Source organism: Ruditapes philippinarum, unplaced genomic scaffold (genome assembly GCF_026571515.1).
Source record: "Ruditapes philippinarum isolate M1 unplaced genomic scaffold, ASM2657151v2 ctg6820_1_1_1_1, whole genome shotgun sequence".
Taxonomy (NCBI): Eukaryota; Metazoa; Mollusca; class Bivalvia; order Venerida; family Veneridae; genus Ruditapes; species Ruditapes philippinarum.
Window position 1 is genome coordinate 24,866 of NW_026861979.1, and position 23,092 is coordinate 47,957.

Genomic DNA, 23,092 nt, shown 5'->3' on the forward strand with positions numbered 1-23,092 from the left:
GTCAATAGGAGTCATCTACTCATAATGACTATACTCCATGCCAAATATAAAGACTGTGTGTTAAAGGAATCTTAAGTTATTGGGCGGACAAGCTTTTGAAGTCAAGGCCCCTGTGACCTTGACCTTAAACCTGGTGAACTCAAAATCAATAGGGGTCATGTACTCGTCATAACTAACCTCCATACCAAATATGTAGAATGTGGGTCAAAGGAAGTTGACAAGCTTTTTATATATATATTGTTCCCCGATATATTTCTTTCCCATTTTAGGATTGATGTATATTTGTTGTCGTTGTTGAAGTGTAAGTCGTAGAACAGAAGCTTGCACATTCAGTGTTGTTTTTGTAGTGCATGGTAATCGTCGTTTTAGCTCTGATAGTATGCATTTGAAGATCGAAAAGCCGTTTTCATGCTTCAAGGGCAATGTAAAAAATCAACAAACCTTCAGTATTATACAATGTATATTATATTTTGTCATAATACAATGTACATTATATTAGGTCATATGTGTTTCAGGGTCAAATTTGCGTCATTATTTTTTCTATCCAGTTTGTATTATCATATTTCTGGTAAGATAACATCGTTCAATTTATGATTTCTTGCAAATGTTGCATCTATGTTCCTTCTCCTGAGAATAAATTCACATATGTGTTTTGAGTACTTCTGTCGGCTGATAACTGATCATATTTTTCACATAATTATGTAAGTCATCACATCAGTGTGAATTGTCTAATGAAGACTTTGGTGAACAAACTCTTTATTGCATAAAACAAATTTATATACAATGTACCTTATAATTTATAATAATTATGTTTATTGCTAAAAACAAATTTACATACAATGTACCTTATAATTTATGATAATTATGTGTGTGAAGGTCAAATGTACATGTTGTACACTAAACTCTTATCGTAAATTGAAGTTCATAGTTATAAACCTCTACATTGTGTATCAACATATGTGTGATTAAACCACTTGTTTCAAAAAAATCAATGGTCACAAAATTCAAATGTTTCTTCAAAGGACCTCGATGAACAAGCCTTTATCACACCAATCACATATACATTGTCATGTTCAACCATTTGTCCTTTCTTTCAATAGTCGTTCCTGTTTTATCAAATGTCTTTCGACGTAACGTCGTGCACAGTGTTATAATCTCACTAGTGAGTTATATCATATATTTGTTAAAAGAACCATGATGAGGAAAGCTTAATCACACAAATCAAAATTATGTTTGTCTTGCCAGCATGTTTTTCCATACGTATGATAAGACAACTTTAATGCTTTACAACCAATTTTACATTTGTGTAATGTTTCACCAATATTTTTTGCCATTATGTGTGAAAGGACAACCTAGTGTAGAAAACGCTATTTAACACATTTCACTTTTGTGTCTTTTCTGGCCAGCATGTTTTGCAATATATGTAATAAGATAACCACAATGAGAGGATATGATTTACATACTCTATCTATTTCTTCTCACCAGTGTGTATGATCCTATGTCTTTTCATTGAAATTTGTAGAAAAAATGCTTTCTCACACACTTCACACTTATATTTCTTCTCCCCAGTGTGTGCTACAGTCATATGTGTGAGAAGATTACTCCATGTAGTAAAGGTTTTCACACACTCTTCACACTTATGGGTGTTCTCGCCAGTGTGTATTCTCATATGTGTTGTCAGTGTACTTCGTTGAGAAAATGTTTTAGCACATACTTCACATTTATACTTCTTCTCACCAGTGTGTATTGTCATATGACCGCTAAGATAACTTTTTCTAGAAAATGGTCTATTACACACCTCACACCTATGTTTCTTATCCCCAGTGTGTTTTGTCATATGTATTTTCAGTGTACTTCCGCGAGAAAATGCTTTATTACACACTTCACATTGATATCTTTTTTCGCCAGTGTGAATTGTCATATGTCTGATAAGACTGTCTCGTCTAGAAAACGCTTTATCACAGACTTCACATTTATGATTTGTCTCAGCAGTATGTGTTGCCATATGTTTAAAAACATAATGTCGATGAGAAAATGCTTTATCATATATTTCACATCTATGATTCTTCTCACCAGTGTGTATTATCATATGACTGATCAAATTATTTCGTACAGAAAATGCTTTATCACACCTTACATATATAATTCTTCTCGCCAGTGTGTATTGTCATATGCTTGTTCAAATCACTTCTTTGCGAAAATGCTTTATCACACACATTACATTCATGAGTCCTCTCACCAGTGTGTATTTTCATATGACTGATCAATTTACTTCTTAAAGAAAATGCTTTATTACACACTTCACATATATGATTCTTCTCACCAGTGTGTATTGTCATATGCTTGTTCAAATCACTTCGTTGAGAAAATGCTTTATCACACATTTTACATATACATTTTGCTTGTACACATCTAACCTACCCGCTAATTACACAGGTGAGAATGCCCGCAGGGACGATTGTCACGACCGTTTAATAGATACTTTAACACTTAATTTTGTACATTTGGGCCGACATTCAGGGGTTTGCCTAAAATACGAAAGTGAGATTTTTGACGAAAGTGAGCGAAAGTGACTTTTAGAATTTGAAGTGTACTGTTTTAATAGAATTTTACAGTAAAATTGCTGTTTGCATACGTATATTATTAGCAACTTATTACATGTATTATAATAGATAACCATAATCATGATTTAATCGCCATTTATTGGCATAATTGTGGCCGCTGGCCGCGATATAGAATAGTCGTTTAATGGAATTAAATTAAAAAGTAAAAATCATCGGGAGGGATTTTATGCGGACGTTTAATAAAAAAATTGCCTTAATAAAGGTGGACGCAAGTACGATGCCGACTGTATGGTTTTTCTCGCCAGTGTGTATTGTCATATGTCTGATAAGATCATATGTTGTTTAGAAAATGCTTTGTCACACATTTTACAGACATGATTTTTCATGCCAGTATGTATTGTCATGTGTACGTTAAGAGAACTTTGTTGAGTAAATGTTTTATCACAAACATCAGTACTATGTGTAGTTTCACATAGGCCGAGGGTCGCATTTTTTGGAACACAAAATTTTGATGATATCTTACTAAGTGTGTCTTGACAGTTCATTTTGTCTGCCTGTCTTTCCTTGATAGATAAAAGACCCTGAAGTAAAGTAACAATTAATAAATACATCTTTCACTTGTACAATTCACCTATATTAATGAATTTAACATTTTTAACTTTTAAGCATGACACCCCTCCTCTAGTACATAAACAAGAGCTGTCGGTAGGACAGCAACGCTCGACTATTCTTAGTGCTTGATAGTAAAAACAAGAGGGCCATGATGGCCCTGAGGTCGCTCACCTGTACATATAGGCCCCCCAACATCCCCCTCCCCCAACGTTCACGGCCAATTTAACCGAAGGGCTTTTATTTGCACAAACTTGGTAGACACCCATAAGAAGATGTTTCATGCTAAACATCTAAGCTCTAGCTCTTTGGGTTTTTTAACAGAAGATTTTTTTAAAGTTTTTACTATACACATATAGATAAAAACAATGACACCCCTGGGGCAGGGCCAGTTTTGACCCCATGGCTTTTATTTGAACAAACTTTGTAGACACTTTCTAGAAGATGTTTCATGCTAAATATCTAAACTCTAGCTATTTGGGTTTTTTCAAAGAAGATTTTAAGTTTTTGCTATACACATATATAAAGAAAATCAATGACCCCCCGGGGCGGGGCCAATTTTGACCTCAGGGCTTTTATTTGAACAAACTTGGTAGACACCCATTAGACCATGTTTCATGCTAAATATCTTAGCTCTAACTCTTTGGGTTCTTTAAAAGAAGATTTTTTAAGTTTTTACTATATGCATATAGGGAAAATCAATGACCCACGGGGCGAGGCCAATTTTGACCCCGGGGCGTTTATTTAAACAAACTTGGTAGAAACTCACTAGAAGATGTTTCATGCCAAATATCTCAGCTCTTGCTCTTATGGTTTTTTAAAAGAAAATATTTAAAGTTTTTTTCTTTCGGTTGCCAAGGCAACCAGAGTTCTGCATGGAATTAAATTTTTTGAACTATTTTTAAAGGTGACCACCAAAGGAACATTCCTGTGAAGTTTGGATGAAATTGGCTTAGTGGTTTATGAGGAGATGTCATTTAAAGTAAAAGTTTACTTACGGACGGACGATGGATGGACGACGGACGGACGGACGCTGGATGAAAAGCGGTCACAAAAGCTCACCCTGTCACTTTGTGACAGGTGAGCTAAAAATGCTTGATACAGTTATCTCCTCCTGTTTACAGGTTGGGGTAATGATGGTGAACAAGTGTGCAAAGTTTCAAAGCCAATTATGTCAATGGACTTTGAAAATATTTGAACTATTACAAAAACTTTAACATAAGTGGTTACACCGACGCAGACGCCGACGCCGAAGCTCATGTGACTGCAATAGCTCTACTTATTCTTATCGAATAGTCGAGCTAAAAATCACAATGTACCAAATCAATGTTCAAGTCAGACTTGGTAACCCATGCCCATGTGCACTCGGTACATATATACTTCATTCGATTGATGAATGTAGTTCAGCGGGATCAGTACCAGTGGGTTCCAACTATAGGTTTAAGTAAATTATCTTCCTAAAACTGATATTGGTACAGTCATGGACTGTGTGTTAAATTATTAAAATACATATATGTTCATATATCTTACTGCCTTGCTATATATGCAAGTGTTGTATAAGGAACTTGACTTTAATATAAGATCTTTGCTGTTCTTCAATTAGAAATAAAATCATATATATTTGCCTAATACTTAAACTTAGTCTTGTTTGTGTTCATTGCTGTTCAAATGAATATATCTTTATTTTGTTTTCAATTATCTGACCAATGTCAACAAAAATTTACAATGAATTTATAACAAATATTACCTATAATAACATTGCAGCTTCGTCTTTGTTACTTAATAGAAGTAATTCACTATGCCTAACTGAAATGAGAAAAAGAGTTGAAGCAGCATGCCTCCAGGTTCATGATAATTTTCATGAAAATTTGAAAATGTATTCAACAGAATGATATTGTGAAGTTTACAAAAGAATGCAATTTACACATTATCAATGACACAAACTACATTGTATGTAAATTACCATAAAAATATTAAAATATGCAAAAAAAGCCTGCTTTAGTAATGCAGTAGAAATATAGTTACAAATACTGAAAAATCGGTCATTAATAGCACATAACTTGTAAATTATTATTATAATTTTGAAGCTTTATACATAACTAAAATCTTAGTACATTTTTCTTAGATTTGATTTTATCGAAATATTTTTGCTCATCTGGAGACGTGCAGCTTTAATATTGACAAATTAAAACCGTTTTTCTCTATTTGGTATATCCATATAAAAGTATGAACATGTTTAAGCATGTTAATACTAAAGCAATGCCACAGCTGTGGAATGTTGCGTACAGAACATAAGTTGTTCTTTTATCCAGTTTCTTTAAATAGTGGAATTCTATTGATTTACACATGATACTAAGGTTAATTAAGAAGTCCGAAAAATACCTTGTGAAGTGACAATGTTAACAATTACGACATTTTATTTACAAGTATTAAGCAAAAAACAGTGCTAAATGTATTGCAGACCCTTGATCTAGACAGTGTTAATTTATGTAAAACACATTGATTGAAAAGAAGACAATATCATGCTCATGGGCCCAATTTCATCTGGCAAACTGCAGTAAAAGATTATAAATTCAACTGTACTGTTTGTACACTGTATATATGAAACAGGGAAGCAGAATGAATCTTATTAATGATTGCAATTGATGTATAAACTAGAACTGCCACTGTCATGGCATGAATACCCCCGCATACCACGTTGTCAGAATCAACAGTGGCCATTTAGAGCTCAAGGACAACCTCCCTGCCAAATCTGAGGTTACTAAGCCAGTGCATTGCTAAGTTATGTATTCTACATGCTTCAAATGTGAAAATGTCAAAATCAATACACTGCGGACAGGCATTCTTAAGCAATTTAGGGGAACAGCTTTTTTTAGTTAAGGTCCCTGTGACCTTGACCTTTGACCAAGTGACCTAAAAATCAATTAAGTTAACCTTATGGTCATGATCAACCTCCATGCCAAATATGAAGTCAAAGTGTCCATGTGACCTTGACCTTTGACCTGCTGACCTTAAAATCAATAGGGTTCACCTACTAATCATGACTAACCTCCATGCCAAATATGAGGACTGTGGGTCAAAGAAATTTTAAGTTATTGGGCGGACAAGCTTTTTAGTCAAGGCCCCTGTGACCTTGACCTTTGACCCAGTGTCCTAAAAATCAATAGGGGTCATCTGCTAATCATGACTAACCTCCATTCCAAATATGAAGACTGTGGGTCAAAGGTTTCTTAAGCTATTGGGCAGACAAGCTTTTTGAAGTCAAAGTCCCTGTGACCTTGACCTTTGACCCAGTGACCTCAAAATCAAAAGGGGTCATTTACTTATCGTGACTAACCTCCATGCCAAATATGAAGACTGGGTAAAAGGTTTCTTAAGTTATTGGGGGGGACAAACTTTTTGAAGTCAAAGTCCCTTTGACCTTGACCTGTGAACTGCAGACCTCAAAATCAATAGGGGTCATCTACTCATCATGACTAACCTCCATGCCAAATATGAAGACTGTGGGTCAAAGGAATCTTAAGTTATTGGGCGGACAAGCTTTTAGAAGTCAAGGCCCCTGTGACCTTGACCTTTGACCTGCTGACCTCAAAATCAGTAGGGGTCATCTACTCATCATGACTAACCTCCATGCCAAATATGAAGTCTGTGGGTCAAAGGAATCTTAAGTTATTGGGCGGACAAGTTTTTCATGTCAAGGCCCCTGTGACCTTGACCTTTGACCCAGTGTCCGAAAAGTCAATAGGGGTCATCTACTCATCATGACTGACCTCCATGCCAAATATGAAGACTGTGGGTCAAAGGAATCTTAAGTTATTGGGCGGACAATCTTTAAGAAGTCAAGGCCATGTTACCTTGACCTTTGACCCAGTGTCTTAAAAATCAATAGGGGTCATCTGCTAATCGTGACAAACCTCCATTCCAAATATGAAGACTGTGGGTCAAAGGTTTCTTAAGTTATTGGGCGGACAAGCTTTTTGAAGTCAAAGTCCCTGTGACCTTGACCTTCAGATCTGCAGACCTCAAAATCAATAGGGGTCATCTACTCATCATGACTAACCTCCATGCCAAATATGAAGACTGTGGGTCACATGAATCTTAAGTTATTGGGCGGACAAGCTTTTTAATGTCAAGGCCCCTGTGACCTTGACCCTTGACCTGGTGACCTCAAAATCAATACGGATTATCTACTCATCATGACTAACCTTCATGCCAAATATGAAGACACATGGTCAAAGGAATCTTAAGTTATTGGGCGGACAAGCTTTTAGAAGTCAAGGCCCCTGTGACCTTGACCTTTGACCCAGTGTCCGAAAAATCAATAGGGGTCATCTACTCATCATGACTGACCTCCATGCCAAATTGGAAGACTGTGGGTCAAAGGAATCTTAAGTTATTGGGCAGACAAGCTATTTGATGTCAAGGCCCCTGTGACCTTGACCTTTGACCTTGTGACCTCAAAATCAATAGGGGTCATCTACTCATCATGACTTACCTCCATGCCAAATATGAAGACTGTGGGTCAAAGGAATCTTAAGTTATTGGGCGGACAAGCTTTTTGATGTCAAGGCCCCTGTGACCTTGACTTTTGATCTGCAGACCCCAAAATCAATAGGGGTCATCTACTTATCATGACTAACCTCCAAGCCAAATATGAAGACTGTGGGTCAAAGGAATCTTAAGTTATTGGGCAGACAAGAAAAAACCGACGGACGCCCAACGGACGGACAAGCTGATTCCAGTATACCCCCTTTACAACTTTGTTGTGCGGGGTATAAATAATATCTCTTACTCCAGCATTTTTTTCACAGGATTTTGGGAACATAACCCATACCCATAGCATTGGGAATTTTAGCGATGTTCTGTTAAAATTAGGAAAAATTACTTGACTTAAATTTTGCAGTGATTTAATAAATGCAAAGAATCACTGGCTAGGATGGCATCTTCTAGCATTTAAGCATCATGACAGCGAAGAAACCCTCATTTTCAAAGATTTAAGAATTTTATTTCAATATTTTTAATTGGGAATTTTTCCTATGGATTTGGGAAAATAATATACTACCGGTATTTTCAATTGGGAATATGACCGAATATCGGCTAGAAAATATGCCAAAAAAACTTCTGTACTCACTGACTGTTGTGAACAAACTGTTGTAATACTGTAATTACACAGGTCTGTAATCTTTAGCCACTAGCTCCACAACTTACAAAAATCTGATACCAATATCACGACAACTCTAAAAGTCCTATCAAGTCCTGTAAATATGACAATATCAATGCATAATAATTCACAATATGATTAAATAAGCACAATCACATGTGTCTCTTAATAAATCACTGTTGACATATTTTAAATAAATGCACTACAAATGTATTACTATTTCTGATGAACTAAAAATGTATTAAAATGTTCCATTGATCCTCAATTACTTGGTTGATGTATGTCTAATGGTTTTCTTCCCCGTGTTCCAATGCAGTACCATAATGATGAAATAAGTCACTTGAAACAATAAATGGTTCAACTATCCCAGGCAATGAATATAACACTTGAAATAAAAATATTTGCAGGATCAAACCTGGGATCTCAGGAGTGACAGCTAGTGGTCTAACCAACTGAGCAATGTACGTAAATTCTATGTTATAAATAAGAAACCAAAAGTTCACAGTAAAGGGTCAACTCAGCCCTATGCATACTCAGCACGGTTCAACTCAGCTCGGGTCAACTTGGCCCTCTATTAGAAATCTTTAAGGATATAGATTGTTTAGTCAATCAACTTTTAAGTAGTAATAAAATTACTATAAAACTGTTAAAGTAATTAAGAGTTTGATCACTAACAATCACAATAGAAACTGAAAATGTCAACATATTATTTGAAATTATCTAAACAAATTGTTACTTAAAAGAGATATCAAGACAAAATGTTTTAAAATTAATCCATGATTGAATTTGTGACAGTAAATGTAATAATATACAAGAACTGTCGGAGGACAGTATTGGCTCCTGGCTATTCAAAAAGTTGTCACAAGGGTTTTTTTATTGAGTATAGTAATGCAGCTAATGCTTATTAGTATGAATACATAAAAATACTTTTCGGTCAATGACCAAAAAAGGTACAAAGGCTTGTAATTAAGATGTTTTACAAGTAAATCACTGCTTATAATACTATTATGAACGCATAAAATTGTCCCAAAAAAGGCACAAACCCTTCAGAAGTTATGGAGATAACAGCTTACAAGCAAAACTACTTTTCAGTCAATGACCGAAAAGGTACAAAGGCTTGTAATTAACCCTAAACCTAACCCTGCAATGAGAGAATTAATTGAATGATTAAACTATGATTCTGTAATTGAATGAGGCTAAAAAGGTTTTGTTTGTTTGTTCGTTTGTTTCATTTTTATGCCTTTTCGCAACATTTCTTCAGTCATATAGGAGGGTACTTTACTAACCATAGTTCCTGAAGAGTTACTAGACTACCTTCCTCCACGCTAAACTACCAAAGCATCTCCAGGGGATCGAACCCACACCAGAGAGGTAACTGGATTAATAGTCATCGACTCTAACCCCTCTGCCATGGAGGCTAAAATAGTAGCAATCTAAAGGAACAGAACATAAACTTTATTAAAGTAAAGATACATATAGTACATGAACACTGAAACAGATTTGTATCTGCTTATTATCAACAAATTTTTTTTTTTTAATTTGAATGATAAAAAGCAAGCCGCAGAACAATACATGAAACAAACATTTATCATTGTTTATTATCAACAACTATTAAATTAATAGTAAGTGACGAGTTTCAGCTATGCAAACAACACATAACAGTTAAAAATTTATAGTTGTACTAACAAACAATACAATGTTAACAGATTTTTTTATAAACAAGATTTTTTTACATTAAAAAAGACAGATTTTTAATCAGAACGTTACAATAATAATTCAAAATATCATCAAAAAATTATAACAATTATAAGTTAAAAAATCTTTAATATTACTAGCTGCTTATTAGCAATAAGCTATAAACGATTAATTTTTTACACCTTGAAAAAACAATATCAACATATATCTAAATAGTTCAGTTAAATAACTATTTCTTTTTTTTTGTTTTATTTCAGAATGCCAATGTCCCTGGGTTTAGATCGTCAGACTTTATAAACATGACCACGCTTAATATCTTAAAAAAAGCATGGTTACTTTTCTATTTGAACCAAATCATGAATCGTGATAAGGGCAAATTCCAAAATACAGTATGTACTAACTAAAAAGAGAACACTACAGACCATGATCAGCACAACAACCACTACACCACCACCACCATCATCATCATCATCATCATCAACAACAACAACAACAACATTAACAACACAACAAATAACAACAAAATTAGCAACATAATGATTATTATTACTATTTTGACTCACACATACACGAAGTCAAAACATGATTTAACAAATTCAATAGTGATTGGTACAATTTTCAAGAATCCACGTATGCTATCTTTTTTGATTTTGATAATTTATTGTGTCTTATCTGCGTAGTCAATGACATTTAAACATTACCTTGCTGGAACCGAAATTTATTTCATTAATACAGAACCATGCAAGCTTGCAACTTCGTCCAGTCTTGCAAGGCTCTAAACAGTAAGCTTGTCAGCTTCAAATGTTACCTTGATATCCCCAAAATTGATAATATTCAGTGCTAGACAAATTCCTTTAAGAAGTTCAGCAATTTATTGGTGAGTGTCAAGTTGCTATCTCACTCAATATAGTTAAACATATCATGAACCGATTTCCAAAGTAAAAATACTTTCATTGTCTCTATCTTTGAATCTTTATAATAAATGTTTTTATTCAACAATGACATCCAAATAACACACTTTGACTTAATTTCTTAAATAAGCCATATTTAGTTTATACTGAGATATAAAACGAGTTAAGACTGCAGTTGCACTTCATTCTATATTACTTTAATCGTTCTAATTATAAATATGTCTATTTCAATATCACTTTAAAACAGCATACATCCAGATTCATGCTTATTTTCAGTTTGAATCTTTAAAGATCCTATGGAGCTTTAATTAACAAACTTAATCGTTTCATTTTATATAATAAGAGGATTTTATTCAGCAATTATAGAGACAACAAATATTTTGTGCATGATTCCTAGTATAAAATCTCAAATTAAAGACAAGCGTATCTATAAACTAAAACGAGTTCTTTTCAATAAATGATATATAATGATATACAAAATATATGACATAATGTTTTACGAAATTTGACATGATTCCAGAGTATCCATTGGAAAATACCCCTACCTGTGGCAATGCTATACCTACTTTTGTTGCTCGGATCGACAGTTACCCTGTGTCAATTGCCAAAGGAATAGCGTTTTCGTAAGTTAGTTAAAACATATTTATTTCAATATTTCTTTCAATTTGTATGTTTTATGTATACAATTATCATATATAATTAAAAGGGGTACAAAAAAGAGAACTTATAAAGCTTCTATCCCTGAATAGCAATAATATTTAAAGATACATTTATCGCAGAATAGTTATTCCATGTGAATTTTAAAGAAAAGCAAAATTTTAATGTTACGCTTAAACAGAAGCACCTCAGAAGTAAATTAAAATGCAATGAAAACGAAATGAAATTAAAAATAAAGAAAAGAAACCAATAAATTCATCATTAATTTGAAAACGCATTACTAGCATTTAATTTCCAGTGTTATTATACATATCAACTGATGAAGCTTAGAAAAGGGAAACATGTATTGACAAACTGCGTTTGTTTGTGAATTTCTTAAATAACGGCTTTTGATTTAAAATTTAACACAACTACAAAATATGAGCGAGCAGACATGAAATAAATTTATGAAAAAAAACATCTTTGGTTATACCAAACTAACGAACAGAATGTAAGTTCTTAATATGTGTCATGTAATTACCTTTTCATACGGTGAATACAAATAATATATAATGTAAAATCACTCAGTTTAGCTCATTACAGATTGATAAGAAATTTTAATAATTCATTTGCTATCATTTTAATAAATCTTTACTAAATTAGTTTTACACATCGGGAATGATTTATTTGAATGTACAGTAAAAGTGTAATGAAACAGACACATTTAGAACTTAAACAAATGACAATTTATTTCAGACTTGGAGCTAAATTAGATGAAGACAAAGGTTGTGATACCGCCGACCAGTACATTATGAGCAGCCCGTTTCCTGTAACAAACGTCAATTCCCCAAACCAAGGCAACCAATGGAGATTTTCCAACTGTAGCATAGACTCTATAAAATCATTGTAATATTTCCTTTTTTCCTAATTTCCTATAAAATATATATTAAGTTCTTGTAATTTTATTTTTGTTTTGAAATAGTGTTCAGCAAGATCACGTTGTTATTGCAATACTTGTTCATTATCTTTGCTCCAATCTTCACTGTTTCGTTATTTTTCTCTTTTTTTATTCCTTTAAAATACATTCAGCTCAAATTTGATATTTGAATATACTTAAATTCGATATACAGTCTCTTTTTTGTATGTAAAATAAATATGAGTATACATTTTCACAGAGGAAATATGTTAGGATTTAACTCCTTACACAGTAGGTAAAACTACGGTGGCACAAAGGTGACATGTGTGTGTGTTTTTATTTATCTCGTGGCCACGAGATACTAAGTCGTGGCCACGAGATAGCTAAGTCGTGGTCATGAGATACTATGTTTTGACCACAAACAAGTCGTGGTCACGAGATAGCAAAGTTGTGGCCACGAGATACTATGTCGTGGCCACGAGTTACTAAGTCTTGGCCACGAGATAGCTAAGTCGTGGCCACGAGATAAATAACCAATCATATTACACCATTTATGCGAATTTCCCTAATATACTATACATGTGCTATAGTACAAGGATGCCCCTTTTTCTCAAGCCTGTGAAAGTGTCATTTATACAACTTATTGACTTGTCAATAATTTTCCATTTAGCGTGACTGTGACCCTGATTTTTGACCCAATGACCTCAAAGTTATTAGATGTCATCTACTGATCAGGTGCAATGATCTTTCTGGGTTATATAAACCATGGCTTATACCTTCTAAATTATCATCAGACAAGGATTTTACCTTATAGGCTATCTACTGTCCATGGACAATGTCCCTTACAAATAAAACAAGAAAAGCATTGATGCAAAGCATCAAAGGGCGTCCAAGCAAGAAATGCAGAAAGTGTCCCTTATTATGTTATCGCTATTAGCGAAGACCCCCTCTTAAGGTATCTGTTCACACTTAGTAAAAATATGACACTGGTTATATTACCATGTTGATCATGTTGAGCATGTTGTTTATTATACAATAATTGTAATATCTATTTTATTATAAAAATACAGATTTTATGAATATTGTTTTCCTCTCTTTTTGTGTTTTAGGTGCTATTTTAATACTGAGTTTTTTACGTTTACTACTCTTTTTTATTAAAGTTGTAAGATAAATTTTAAGAATTCAATTGTCATATTGACCGACGATTATAAGTCAAAACTTAACTGGAAAAAGTCAGTAAATTATGATTAATCTTTCAATATATGATATTGTTTATTTTTAAACCATGTACATGTATATTTGTATTTTTCTTTATCATTTTTTAAAATATCAATCCATTGTAAAATTCATAAAATCTAATTTGTAACTTTGAAAAATTCCTCGGCATCTTTACTAAACACGAATAACAAATTAAATAAAATGTTTCAAAGTTGATAGTGTCATATTAATACCATAAATATGTACCTTTTTGCTCAATTATTGTACATATTTATTGTTTTTATCTCATATAGAGTTACAAACTAAGTGACAAACATTTATTTTGGAAAAAAGCTTATTTATCTGTAATTTTTTTTCCTTTCTGAAACGATATCAAACATCTACTCCAAAACCGGGAGAGACCGGACAATAAACGTGTGATTCTATTCGCCGGTCACTAGTAAATACCGGTCAAAATAGACCGGGAGAGACCGGGAATTAACGATAGGAGTACATCCTTCTATAAATAGATTTTCGGAATGTTTAGGTAGACAGTAGACATTTAGGTCATCAACTTATCATTCTATGTACTACAAAATGATAAATAAAAAAACTGAAGAGACGGAAAAGGTTATTTCATTTGAAAATGTTTGCATTGCGAAATTCTCCAGTTCGCTATTCATTGTACATATCGCGACATTTCTTTTTTAATTAATAATAATCAAGCACCCTCATACCGATCGGAATGATCGGCTTTTATTATTACCGACTAAAAGGCTCGAGAAGTTGCTGTCGCCCTTTCACAAAATCTGATTTCATTCCATAAAGGGGCGCCGCGCTTCGGCGCGGACGCCAATAAACCAGGACTAATTCCTTCTAAACAAGGTTATCAGGCGTAGTACGTACAAACTGACCAATTCAATCACAAAATTGTCCCAACAAAGAGCTATAGTCAAAATTAATGTCTGATGGGCCTTGGAAGGTGACTTTTTAATATGATCCTAAAGACAAGTTCAAAGTGAATATTTTCAGTATTTTCAAAGATTAATGTTGCATGTAAAAGTAAATTGTTGAGTTTAAAAATTCATAATATATATAGTGTATTCTGATTGGTTAATTATATCGTGGCCACAACATAGTATCTCGTGGTCACGACTAAGCTATCTCGTGGCCACGACTTAGTAACTCGTGGCCACGACATAGTATCTCGTGGCCACGACTTAGCTATGTCGTGGCCACTACACAGTATCTCGTGGCCACGACTTAGTAACTCGTGGCCACGACATAGTATCTCGTGGCCACAACTTAGCTTTCTCGTGGCCACGACTTGGTAACTCGTGGCCGCGATATAGTATCTCGTGGCCACGACTTAGTAACTCGTGGCCACGACATAGTATCTCGTGGCCACGACTTACCTATCTCGTGGCCACGACTTAGTAACTCGTGGCCACGACTTAGCATCTCGTGGTCACGACGTAGCTATATCGTGGCCACGACTTAGTAACTCGTGGCCACGACATAGTATATCGTGGCCACGAGATAAATAAAAATACACACATGTCACCTTTGTGCCGCCGTATAAACCACAGTATGAATACAAAGTGCCATTAAAAAACTTGCAGTTTTAAAAACAATACCAAAATAACATTTACCTTTAATTGGGATTACAACTTCTCAAATATGATTTATGCATTTATTTATCTTATTCAAATTAGACATATTCCTTCTTTATTTCAATAAATTTCTGCAATAAAAGTAAGATGAGAATAGTATATTTTTTACAATTGCATATTGAATATTTTGCAAGCCTGAACACTTTACAAGACAATCCAACCCAGATTCCAAATTAGCTTAATTATCTACATGTGCTGAAACAACATAATTAAAATCGAACGATAAATCTTGCAAACGTAGTTTGTACATTAACTGAGAAGTATATTGAATAGGAAACAAAGAAAATAATAAAATCAATAAAAATAATAATCTTTTGATTGACGTGCAATTTTGTATTTATTTATTTAGTTTAAGAAAAGGCAGATTAGATGTTGATTAGATGTTAAATATAGGTATGCCATGTATATGATCATTATTCTCTGGTAATGATTTATTTCTATTTTCTCGTACTTTTGCCAATATTGTTTAATTATTTGCATTTGTGTAATTCAGTTTCAATAGCTCGTCTACTGATTGCCTCACAACACAGGACATCATATATGATCTTGAAAGTTACGACTCGTCGCCAACCATCACTGACTTGTTGTCCTTAAATGAACAATGTCAACTTCTCTTCCAGAGGAACTCTACTATTTGTGTATGTTGTTTGAGTTTTGTTTATACACACTCATCATGTATATATCAACTGGCTTCAATTAACAGCCAGATATAAATGTCATTGTCTATGAATCAAATGCAAATTGTTTAAAATATTTGCAAACAAAGTATACAAGTTGAATGCTGTGTGTGGAGATTAAATTTTTACTAAAATATGCATAGGTATTGTTTTTATATAAATATATCTATTCTGATGTCTACGTGTGAAAATCGGTTAAATCAGTATCAGAAACAAGAAATTGTCTGTAAAATGATATCTAAATATTTTAGGATACAGGCGCAATCGACTGTTTCAGCGGTTCCCAAGCTTGTAATGTGTCTGGTGTTTGTGAAAGCATTGACGTTCCCCAAAATACACCGTGTAATACAGGAAATAATGTAAGTAAATGATAACTATGGTTTTACTATAGAAAATGGCTTTATTTAAAGAAATACTATGCTCATATTTGAGTATGATACTTTTATTGTATAAATTTATTGAAATCTAGTAAATCTTTCCTGAATTTGAATAAGTGAAAATATAAAATATATTTGGGAAGCTGCATTTCCTATTACTGGTCTATTCTTATTAAAACTGCAAGGTTTTTTAATGACACTAGGTTTTCATACTGAGATTACCTGTCGTGTGTACAATTTAAAACTTAACATATTTTCTCTATATGTATTCAAAAAATATTTATTTTACAGATAACGAATCATTAGGTCTTCCAAATAACAAATTTGAGCATTACATATCTTTATTTCTAACCCACAAACTAAGTCTAAATATAGAAAATGACATGCATTTAACAATGTTCTAATGAGTTAAATCTATTGAAGCGAATTAAGTTATTGATATTTGATCTAGGCTATATGAAATTTTTAACTGATATCACGTCAAAACTTGCATTAATAAGTAACAGGATAGACTTATTGGGATCAGACTGGTAAACTCGACATATTGGTGCAAAACACATAAAAGTAGCTTAAGTTTCAGATATTAATTTATTAAGATTCATTTCATATATTAAGTACTGGTTAATTATATGCTGACATCTAAGAAATGTTCTGGAACAGTGACAGATTAAACAATTCTGTGGGAGATAAACAAGCCTATGTCTATAACTTTCATTTTTGTTGTTGTAACAGTTAGCTAAGATTAGATTTGTGGTAATTTTTTGTTTCAGTATGTGTGTGAGTATGGGTTTTGTGTAAGCAACTCGAGCCAAAGCTCTAGCTCCAGCACATCAACAGGTTTGCAGACGACAACAGTTACACCTTCTTCTACAACTGGATCCACCAAGAAGCCAGACGATTGTGTTGTAGAGACTGGTTATGTAGAGTTTGATCTTCCGGGTAAAAGAAAATTAATATAGTTGTCTTTAAGTAAGCACTGATCTACGTAAATTACAAAGTAACCAATGAAAATTTGAATAAAGCAAGTAGCAAAGCTTAAAGGTTTCATGTGCTTTAAAGCAGTTTTAAGTATCCTAAGTGGGGTAAAATACAGTAGCTTGCATTTTTTGAATTTCTGTAGCCAGTGATATTGTCATAAAAACTTTTATCGTCTTTAATTCGTGGACTGTCTATTTTTTCGAAATACAATTACTGACAACAAAATGAAATTTGTTGAATTTGAAAGTCATAGATTGACCTTTCAAAACGACAAACATTAGTGCCCCCACAAATAAAAATGATTTTACAGTACTTATGAAATATGGAAGAGAATGATACAAGTGACCATCAGTGTAATGTTAGGTCTGGTTGAAACGATGTTCAGACCAAGGATGGAATGGATCTACATATCAGAATTGTAAAGGTTGCTTAATTCAAATCACTTGACCCTTATTAACGTTAGTTCGAATCTCGTGAGTCACGTTGCATTATTCCATGACAGAAATCTGGTCAGTAAACTTGATGAATTTTAGTTCAGTATGAAATCTGAGGTTATGTAAAGTAACAACATGGCCTTAACCGTGTCGGTGTGCTTTAAATAAAATCTAACAAAACAAACAAACAAACTGTATCAGTGGGAAATTGTGATTGCTGCTAGTAAGCATTGAGAGTTTACATAAAACTTTTTTATACTGGCAATATAATGGCTGTATGTTTACTATTGAAGGGTGTGGTTGTTGTGGAAGGTGTGGCTGTGAAAAGACGTGTTCACAATGTGAACCTGGACTTCCGGCATATAACCAAAGTGAAAGCTGCACCAAGGAAGCTAACTGTTGTGGATCTAAAGTTAGAATGAGAACATTGTACGTATCCTCTTCAAAATTGTCAAAATGCAATTTTCAGATTATCAGATAAAATTTCTACTATTTTGATGAAAATTTAAACATCTTTATCAAAATAATAAGCCTCGTTTTATTTTCTGTTAAGCAAATCTCTACTCCAAATTCTTTTTTCTTTTTTTTAATGCAACCAGGTAAACATTTCGTATTGTAGACTATTAAAGGCAGAATATTTAAACACATGTATAACGTTTATCCTTTTAAAATACTTGCATATGATTTTCATTTTTTGATAAATACCATTTTATGAAAAAAAAACCCATAACACCCCCATAAAAGAAACACACACACACACGCACGCACGCACGCACGCACGCACGCGCACACACAAACAAAAACCAGATAGATTTTTGTTCTTTCAATTTCCATGGCCGGCTTTTTTGATTCGTTTTCCAAACTAATGCCTAGTATGCAAAAATACAAAATAAGCACGAACTATTTCTACTGTTATATACAATGCTTTGAAAAGTGAGAGTGTGTTTCGTAAAGAGACTGGTCATACTACACGCATGTGCGTGTTTGTCTTTGCGTATGGACTATGACGGTAGCAAGTCGGCGTGCGTGTTTATCTTGAACTTTGCCTTATGAAAGTCACCACAAACCCTCAGGATGGGCATTTTTCATTAAAATTGTATTTAACCCTTTTAACCTGTATGTCCCCGAAAATTTGGCTTTTTATATTAAGTCTGTTTTCCCTAAGATATTAAAAAATATTCATGGGTTTTATTTGGGCCCTTGCTTAAAACGGGTTTTTAAAATTCTACATGACGGCTGGGGGAAAATTTTACTTATGTCCAAAAGGGCCACGGGCATTTGTAATGGGAAAAAAAAGGAATTTGGGAAAAAAAAAAGACACAAGTTTAAAGCGGGAAGTCTTTCCAAAACGCTTTTCGAACGCTGGCAGGGTAACTTGTTGCCAAAGTCGTAACTTCCGCGAAAAAAAACCCAAAAGACTTAATTTATTTTTTTTTCTGCCCCACATAAAACCAAACAATAATGAAAATAATAGACCCTCTTTTTACACTTTTATTTAAACATTTTTCTTCTACTGTTATCCTGTTATTTGATTAAAAACATCAAAAGCATTCTGTGCTTGTATTCTATGAAATAAAATGGTATCTATCAAAACTGGTTTGCTTTTATTGATAATCAACACTGTAAACTATTAAAATAAACTAAAAAACTTATGCCCTGGGTTTCAAAAATTAAAAGAAATATAAGGCAATGGTATTTTTTCTTTTTCTTTCATTTCTTGAAGAACTCGAACTAGAGTATAAAATTAAGCAGTGTTCAGCATTTCTATAATCAGTTTTTACACTAATACTATTTTGATTTCATGATATAGAATTGTTTGCTTTAAATATCTGTAACATCTAAAATCATCTAAAACTTTACAGTAATATATTGTTTTCATATTCTAGACAACAAAAACATATTGAAGACTTATAAGATTTTATCTAAGCATTTGTAACTGTTTTTTTTTATAGAAAATTGTTATAATTAAGAATTTTGATAAATTTTGATCAGTCTATCTTGATCTATATACCTATAAAGGTAATATTGTGAAGCTTAATTAAGGTGTTTGAAAAAGGACCGATGTTGATCAATTTTGCAGTGGTAGGATCGACAGTGTGTGGGTACTGGACTAAGTGTTCATCGTTCATCAATACCTGAAAAAGGAAGAACATAAACGATAACTATTGCATAATTGTATACTTCCATCAATTGATTATAATTTACTGCTGCGTTTGAATCACTTTGATTCTGTCTTGTCATAAGCCTATCCTGTTTTGGTCATACGCCTATTCTGTTTTGGTCATACGCCTATTCTGTTTTGGTCATAAGTCTTTTCTGTTTTGGTCATACGCCTTTTTTGTTTTGGTAATACGCCTATTCTGTTTTGGTCATACGCCTATTCTGTTTTGGTCATATTAAAATCTGGAAACAAAGTGATCCCTCGAAAGCATTTATCACAACAAAATTACATAAAAATTGCAGACTCGGTTTGATTGAGTCTGTATATGAGGGATAATGAATAAGTTCAACGTCCCTCACGCCCCCAGCACCGGCTTGAGCGATACTCAATTCTCAACACTCACTAGTGCTGGAAATAATGATCTCGAAGGACCAGAAAAATATAACAACACTGAAGTGAAGTACGGGGCAATTTTTTTACACTGCCACACGGCACTTGACACCTGCTATTGTGAAGTATAAAAATCTGGAAACAAAGTAAGCCCTTAGAAGCATTAATCACTACAAAATTACATAAGGACATAAACGACAACTATTGCATTAATTTGTTATCATTTACGCTGCTTTTCAATCTTTATGATTCTGTCTTGTCATAAGCCTATTCTGTTTTGATCATAAGTCTTAGATATTTTGGTAATTAGCCTATTCTGTTTTGGTCATAAGTCTTATATGTTTTGGTAATTAGCCTATTCTGTTTTGGTCATAAGTCTTATATGTTTTGGTAATCAGCCTATTCTGTTTTGGTAATAAGCCTTATACATTTTGGTAATTAGCCGCCTATTCTGTTTTGGTCATAAGCCTTTTCTGTTTTGGTCATAAGCCTATTCTGTTTTGGTCATATTAAAACACTATTTTCCAGCCTTACGGTAATGCGGTATTAACCATCGGCATTTTACCATTTAAATTTTGAAATGGAAAAAAATACGATTACAAATGATTTCCAAGAAATACATCCTCTTTACCAACGCAAGCATGTACAATGATCTTTGCTCTTTGGATCCATGACTTTGGTCACAAGAAAAGATTGACATTTTCGAAAAAATGAGTACTTCTATATGTAAACTACATTTGTGGTTATCTATGAATAAAATTTTTCAAGTAGCAAGTAAATAAATCAGAAGGAATTTTTCGCTGCGGACTCATTTATTTAAATTAACGGAATATTGGTCCAAGTAGGTTGAAATGAAAACATATGTTCAACTAAAACTGACATAAACGGTGATGTAGACAACCCTAACTTTGCATTGTTGCACACTGGAGGAGATTCAATAGCCAAAAACATTACGTGACACATCAAAGAAATTGTTAAGCTTTTATATACCGTCAGACTACGTCATTATCAAAAATGTCATAAACGAGAATATATCATACTTTATATCACTTAATTTTACCTTCCGTAATTATCTGTAAGTAATCCGAAATTACTTAAGAATTAAGTATAGAGACACATTTTGACGTCAGTCTAATTACAACTTGTACAAAAATCTTCCTGATTGTTCATTTGGGTATTCAGTTCGTTTATTTAATATGTACAGAATCCGCTTGTGCAGAAATCTAAGGGTCGGCACAATACATTTCTGTACATTGCATATGCCTTTGATAGACCTAACGGGAAAGGTTGCAGGTAGTATCATTCTTGAATTCCTTGACTCAAGTGAAAAATCCGGCTATAATATAGCAATTAAGAAGAGCAGTTTAAAAATTTCTTGATTCCAATTTTGGTACATATGTTTAGTAGTTATGTAAAATATTTAAAACATATAGATCCAGTAACTGCAATTCATTTATACATGTGTAAGTTAATTAATAGCCAAAAATTTCACGATTTACGCTCTTGGATATACGGCTAATACATATTGTAAGATTGGAAAAATCTGATAAGCTCAGTTAGCATATCATGGCTTAAAACTTAAATAATACATGGATAAAGTAAGGAAATTGACATTAATACCATTAGAAACATATCTTACTTGCAAGACGTCTGCATGTGGTACTATAGTAAACTTAGTAACACTTCCTTCAGGAAATGGAATTGCCATGCTTAATATGTTGGTCCAGCCACCTACCCATGTTTTGAAAACGAGCTCGTTATGCTGTCTCACAACCATCATATGTAGCATAACGATCTCAGAGGCTCCCCCATACACGTTGTAATTAACATCTGTAGTATCCAATAAGTTGATAGCGAACCTGTACCAATAAAAACAAAATGAGTGATTTGGTTATTATAAATGCGATAATGGCTTTCCCAAACCAACTAAATATTTTAAAACCCAAAATCCCGCGAGACCCAATCCGGGTAAACCCAATATCATGATCCATCAACGTGTTTGCTAGAAACGTGATAATGGTATATCAAAACTATATGTTGGAGATTGCCTACATTTAAAGCATAGCAACGGATGTTTAAGTACCGTTAAGTACCGTTACTTGTAAAGCAGTGCATATTGTAAAAGAAAATTCAATATTACCCATCCCAAGCGCCGCCTTCTGGCGTCGTGATGTAAACTTCTAAACTTCCACCAACACCAAATATTCCAGGAATCAGCCAATAAAAGTCATCTGAAAGATCTTTCTACAAAATATAAAATTTTATATCAGTGTTATTGTAACTAAAAATATACATGTGTATATTATGCCGGTGTAACGTTGTAAAGTGACCCCCATAGAATAATGACCCCCCGGTCATTATTTTATATAAAATAATGACCCCCCGGTCATTATTTTATATAAAGTATTGACTCCACGGTCATTATATTATGACTGGGGGTCATTATATTATGACTCCTCACACGTAGAAAAATGACCCCTCACGTAGAAATGTGACCCCCCTATAGAATAAGGACCCCCCAATCCAAACCTTGACCTAACCTATCTAAGGTACACTTACACAACATAATTATCTTCATCCATAGACATCGGAGGAGTGATGGCACCCGTCCGTGCATGCGTCCATACTGCACGTTTTTTTTGACCGCAGTTAGATGGAATTGATCCAAGCTTCAGGGATTACCACTACCGATGCCTATTTGTGTGGAAAGAAA

At 33.6% G+C, this 23,092-nt stretch overlaps 3 protein-coding genes across 3 annotated transcripts; 1 reads left to right on the forward strand and 2 right to left on the reverse strand.

The window, feature by feature from the left end:
* Positions 1-523: 523 nt before the first annotated feature.
* Positions 524-2,366, reverse strand: LOC132717522 (zinc finger protein 492-like). The gene has a single exon (XM_060701010.1). It carries the CDS (start codon positions 2,087-2,089, stop codon positions 1,469-1,471), a length of 621 nt encoding a protein of 206 aa, XP_060556993.1. The 5' UTR covers positions 2,090-2,366; the 3' UTR covers positions 524-1,468.
* Positions 2,367-10,290: 7,924 nt separating this feature from the next.
* LOC132717523 (uncharacterized) lies at positions 10,291-18,329 on the forward strand. The gene is made up of 7 exons (XM_060701011.1): positions 10,291-10,312; positions 11,461-11,563; positions 12,333-12,482; positions 15,856-16,000; positions 16,291-16,398; positions 17,187-17,355; positions 18,122-18,329. The coding sequence occupies exons 1-7, from the start codon at positions 10,294-10,296 to the stop codon at positions 18,307-18,309; spliced, it is 882 nt and encodes a 293-aa protein (XP_060556994.1). The 5' UTR covers positions 10,291-10,293; the 3' UTR covers positions 18,310-18,329.
* Positions 18,330-19,323: 994 nt separating this feature from the next.
* LOC132717524 (uncharacterized) lies at positions 19,324-22,623 on the reverse strand (the record flags this gene model as incomplete). Its single annotated transcript, XM_060701012.1, has 3 exons — positions 19,324-19,963; positions 22,019-22,238; positions 22,520-22,623. Coding segments are annotated over 3 exons (456 nt in total), but the record flags the coding sequence as incomplete, so codon positions are not given.
* Between the last annotated feature and the right edge of the window lie 469 nt (positions 22,624-23,092).

What these genes read in the sequence shown, in the direction of transcription:
- LOC132717522 (XM_060701010.1), bottom strand. Translation starts at nt 2,089, where the DNA reads ATGATAATACACACTGGTGAGAAGAATCATAGATGTGAAATATATGAT.
- LOC132717523 (XM_060701011.1), top strand. An exon ending in AGAGGAACTCTACTATTTGT is followed by an intron (nt 16,001 to 16,290) that starts GTATGTTGTTTG and finishes TAAATATTTTAG; the next exon opens with GATACAGGCGCAATCGACTG. An exon ending in CGTGTAATACAGGAAATAAT is followed by an intron (nt 16,399 to 17,186) that starts GTAAGTAAATGA and finishes TTTTTGTTTCAG; the next exon opens with TATGTGTGTGAGTATGGGTT.